At 33.0% G+C, this 5,362-nt stretch overlaps 1 protein-coding gene across 7 annotated transcripts in view; it reads left to right on the forward strand.

Annotated features, from left to right (window-relative positions):
* Positions 1-3,503, forward strand: part of LOC116846164 (ATP-dependent DNA helicase DDX11) — a 4,929-nt gene extending 1,426 nt beyond the window's left edge. Inside the window, exons 3-10 of one of the 7 annotated variants that reach the window (XM_032819674.1) lie at positions 906-1,382; positions 1,500-1,762; positions 1,841-2,053; positions 2,173-2,396; positions 2,472-2,651; positions 2,734-2,818; positions 2,921-3,051; positions 3,122-3,503. In XM_032819674.1, coding sequence (XP_032675565.1) covers positions 906-1,382; positions 1,500-1,762; positions 1,841-2,053; positions 2,173-2,396; positions 2,472-2,651; positions 2,734-2,818; positions 2,921-3,051; positions 3,122-3,373 — 1,825 coding nt within the window. In that variant the 3' untranslated portion in view covers positions 3,374-3,503. Of the gene's footprint in view, positions 1-905; positions 1,383-1,499; positions 2,054-2,172; positions 2,397-2,471; positions 2,652-2,733; positions 2,819-2,920; positions 3,052-3,121 lie in introns of those variants that run through there. The other 6 variants (XM_032819675.1, XM_032819676.1, XM_032819673.1 and 3 more) reach the window with 6 other exon arrangements.
* Positions 3,504-5,362: the final 1,859 nt, after the last annotated feature.

Genomic DNA, 5,362 nt, shown 5'->3' on the forward strand with positions numbered 1-5,362 from the left:
TATATATATATATATATATATATATATATATATATATATATATATATATATATATATATATATATATACATACATACACATATACATATATATACATACATACATACAGGGTGTTCCCAAACGAGTACTACATACTCTTAAAATTTGGTACTACCTTTTGGGAACACCCTACACACACACACACACATATATATAGGGTGTTCCCAAAAGGTGGTACCAAATTTTAAGAGTATGTAGTACTCGTTAAACCAAAAACTCTTAATGAACAGTATTCCGAAAACCTTTTATTTCTGAGTTATGAAGCATTTTATTCTGTGAAAAATAGAAATTAAATCTACAATAAATGTTCAATGTGCCTTCGGCTCATGTCAATACACATTTCGGTATGTTTCGTTATTGAAGGTTAAAGAGTTTAGGTTTATTTTGTATTTGTTGACAAGTTTCCAAGTCTCTTAATCATTCACGGACGCCCGTATGTGACCACCTAATACGTAGGGATTGTTGTATTCAACTTTGGATTGTGGACCTTGTCTAGTTTTGTGTTATCTGAAAAATGGTTAATTTTTACACAAATTCTGAAATGACGGATATTCATTTTATGTATGACAGAGCAAAAGGCAATGCTTCAAAAGCAGCACGCTTGTATCATGCAGCTTATCCGAATCGCCGACAGCCAAGTAGAAGAATGTTTAACAAAATTCATCAACGTTTACGTTATTGTAAATTTTAGTTATTTTCTATTTTTCACAGAATAAAATGCTTCATAACTCAGAAATAAAAGGTTTTTGAAGTACTGTTCATTAAGACTTTTTGTTTTGTTTTAACGAGTACTACATATCCCTAAAATTTGGTACTACCTTTTGGGAACACCCTGTATATATAAACATTTATTTATCTCTTTTTAGGCAAAACTACTGTATCAACAAAAGTGTCAAGAAATTAAAACATGTAAATTTGATTAATGAGACCTGTCTTCAATTGCAAAGGAAGAAGACTACTGCTAAGAAGGAAAAAGATCTGAAGAGATCGAAAACTACAAATGGCTGTCCTTTTATACCAGGTGACCAGAAATTGTTGATGGCTGAAATACTAACAAATATTCAAGATATCGAAGAAATTATGCAGAAAGGCCAGCAAAACAATACTTGTCCATATTATGGCTCAAGAAAATCTATACAGAATAGTCAGTTGATATTGGTCCCATATAATTCTATTTTACACAAAAACACCAGAGTCAATTTAGGAATAGACCTGAAAGAAAATATTTTAATCATAGATGAAGCTCATAATTTACTGGATGCTATTGAAGAAATGCACAGTTCTGTCATTACAGGAAGAAATTTATTCCATTGCTACAGTCAACTATCTCAATATCAAAAAAAGTACTGCATAGTAATATGTTACTTTAAAAATACCTTAAATCATTAAATAAATATTATGTTTAATATTTATTTAATAATGTTTAATAATTGTTCAATGTTCGAAAATGAATATTACAGGTTTGAATCTCTATTCTCAGCTAAGAGTGTGCTGTATTTAAACCAGCTAAGTTTTTGTTTGAAGAAGTTTTTAATTCTCTTTGGAGCAACAACAAAATCTCATCCTAATGATGAAGTCAATAAGACGATAGTACCCAAATTATACAATATAGAGGAATTCGAGCTACTTACGGAGATTGATACAGTCAACATATTCAAGCTCTTAGAATTTGTGAAAGTTTCGAAACTCGTTCATAAACTTCAAGGATTTGTTGAGCAATATGGTAACAGTATACAAATCAATGAACAGAGTACGACCAACTCTGGAATGACAGAATTTTTAAATTCCATAAAAAATAAAGATATACCGACTCAAGAAGCTGCTAGTGTCATGGACACACCAAATAACAATGAAGAGCCAACAAGCAATTCCTTGATGGCAATCTTGAGCTTCTTGGAATCCTTGAAGAGCAGCTGTTTAGATGGCAGAATATATGTTTTACCTGGCGTCACTATTGGACAAGGAATTATAAAATTTTTATTGTTAAATCCTGCGGCACATTTTCATAATATTGGTATGTACATTGGTTAATATATAACATTTATTTTGTCATAAACAATCGTATGCTTTTTTATTTCTATATTTAGCTTGATTTTGTTTAATATGTTAAATTTCTGATTGTAAAAATGGTAGTAGAAGATGCCAGATCTGTGGTACTAGCTGGTGGCACAATGGAGCCAATGTCTGAATTTATAGATCAGCTATTTCTGATGGCGGGCGCTACAACAGATAGAATAGTAACGTTTTCGTGCGATCACGTGATTCCTAAAGAAAATATTATATCCAATGTTGTAATGCGTGGTCCTACTGGAGTTGAATTTGAATTTAGCTTTCATAATCGTCAAAATATAAAATTGGTAATACAATCGCCGTTCTTTCTCATTATATCACATATTTAATTATTTGATATTCAAATTATTGCCTTGTTTCAGCTGGATGAATTGGGTAGAACTCTGTTAAATTTATGTAACATTGTTCCAGCTGGAGTCGTAGTATTTTTTCCATCTTACAAATTTGAGGATACAGTGTTTAAGCATTTAGATAAATCCGGCATCATATCAAAAATTTCTTTAAAAAAGTATATCTATCGTGAACCAAAATTGGCATCACAGGTATTTAATTTATTCTATATATCTGTTTAACAGATAATAATTAGTGTTTATATTTTATAAATATATAATCCTTATATTGTAGGTGAGTGTAATATTGGATCAATATGCACATTCCATTAAAAATTCGCAAACTCCACGCAATGGATCATTGCTGTTCAGTGTAGTTGGTAAATAAATCGTATCGATATTATAGAAATAGACTGTGTATTACTTTTTTACAGAAAAAAAATTTGTGACTTTTATCAATTAATTTATATGATATTCCCTAGGTGGCAAATTGAGTGAAGGTTTAAATTTTTCCGATGATTTGGGTCGATGTGTCATAGTAGTTGGTTTGCCATATCCTAATATTAAGTCACTAGAATTGCAAGAAAAGATGAAATATTTAAACGAAAACGTGGTATGTAATCCGAAATATAAAATTTTGAAACTTAGTGGAACATTACGATATTTCTGTTCTTATTTTCTAGAAACCAGACGCCGGGAGTAAATTTTATGAAAATTCTTGTATGAAAGCAGTAAACCAATGTATCGGCCGATCCGTACGTCACATAAATGATTATTCGACAGTTGTGTTGTTAGACAAACGTTACTGTCATAAAATAAAAGCACTACCACAGTGGATTCAACGTTCCGTGACGATCAACGAGTCATTTGGATCTGTAATTAGTAACATCGCAAAATTTTTTGCAGTAAAAAAGTTAAATAAGTTTGATCTTTAAACTATAGTTCTGTATTGTTATGTAAATTTAAGAAATAACTAAATTATGAAAATTTGCTCCATAAACTTATGAATTACTTTTGTAATAAAATTAATCATAAAAATCGAATAAAATATATTTTTACTTAAAATATTCTTACACTTCTTGCTAACATATTCCAGGTAATGCAGTAGATGTTGTATGCCACGTATTATTTCCTATATCTTTTTTCCCTCTTTAACACAGATTTCAGAGATGATTTTTTTTCATTTCAAAATATATACATCTTACATATAATTGGCCAATTGGATGCAAAATTTATAAGTTATATCATGACAGTAAACTTGTACAGGTTGTAGAACAGAACAAAGGAAATGTGACTAAAAAAATTAATTCATATGAATTAATGAATGCTACGAACCCAGTAAAAAAATTGAGCGCAGACTGCGCGCAGATTGGCAGCAAATTTGATCAAAAACTCACAGCAAAACCATAGCCATCTGTGTCTACATTAGGCTACGGTTTTGGCGACAGATCTTGCTGTCGGGCAATTAGTGCCAAATTTTGCAGCAAAAACCGCGCAAAGTTTGCAGCGCAGCAAGGTCTGCGCGGTTTCTGCTGTCAATCTGCCGTCAAATCGCTACAAACTCTGCACGGTTTTTGCTGCAAATCTGCAGCAATTATCCAACAACAAGCTCTGCCGCATATCTGGCGGCAATTTGGCAGCAAGATTTGATATTACAGATCCTGCATCAAATTTGTTATCTATTTGCCATCAAAAGTTGATAGCAAACTCTGTTCGAAATCTGCTCGCGCAGGTTTGGCTATCTGGGAAATAAGAACATCATTCTACTTACATAATTAATCAATTTGGAATATCATTTTGTGGCTGAATGCTAAAAACACGGTGTTTGTCATAGTGAGCGTCTTTTTTCTCGATGATAAAACTCGATGATTTGTTTTCGTTTGTTCACTTGTCAATACCTCTTCCTCATTCCCTTCTTTATCATTTGGCTTATCATCGTTAGCTTGTGTGTCAGCAATGTCATTGTTGGTCTACGATAAAATAATCTTGCAATATATACAAATTACGGTATGTTGCTTCGATCATTGGCATTACGAACTAGCGATACCTCAATGCATGGTGATAAGCGGCCGCCTGTGTAAAACCGGACGCCGGGTTGATTCGAGTACACTTCCAAAACATGATATATATCAATTTATATACTTTACAGAATATCGCGGAAATTTAGCGAATAATGTAATTGCAAATCTTACCGGTTGCTTCTTGGATGAACGGCTTGAGCAATATATCCGCTATCTCCGTACCAATTAGGCGTCACACAGAAATTATGATCATACCCTTCTCCTGGGAGAACCTACAGCTCATACGAATTCGTTATATATTCTCTATCAAAATCAATAATTTAATCTAAATAGTAACGCGATACCTTCTCAATGCAACTTTGTAGAAATTTTGGTACACGCAGATCCATAATAGTTCCTCCAATACCCCGGATGCCGCCAGTTGGTATCGGATCCGTGTAATCCGCGAAGGTCCAGCGATCGCAGTTCAACGAAATCCTGTGCTTCAGCAGTTTTTTCTTACCAGCGTCCTACATTACACAGTAAGTACTTGCCACGTGATTTGTATTTATACATGACTAAGATCATGTCGTTTTCGGGCTTGGAAATAACCGGGAAATAGGTGAAAAAAAAATCAGAATAATTGAAGTTCGCTAAAAATTATATTTGGAGATAATACAGTATCTTCTTCTTTTTATCTTCAAAAACTTAAAAAACGGTGCGTGCTTTAACGTTATAAATAATATTCTGTTGTAATTACATGTCCAGCAAGATTAAACAATAAGCCGTGCAATATGTTCACTATCGTGGAGTTCGTCGTTGTGGCTCGAATACCTATCTCCAGCTTATTGCCGGATGTCAACGTGAATCTAACCGTCGTCAACATGGGCCTTCTTCACCATCTTCGCTCAAATAACTCATAAC

Source organism: Odontomachus brunneus, unplaced genomic scaffold, assembly GCF_010583005.1.
Source record: "Odontomachus brunneus isolate Ranch 3 - 2012 unplaced genomic scaffold, Obru_v1 Obru_scaffold_061, whole genome shotgun sequence".
Lineage (NCBI taxonomy): Eukaryota > Metazoa > Arthropoda > Insecta > Hymenoptera > Formicidae > Odontomachus > Odontomachus brunneus.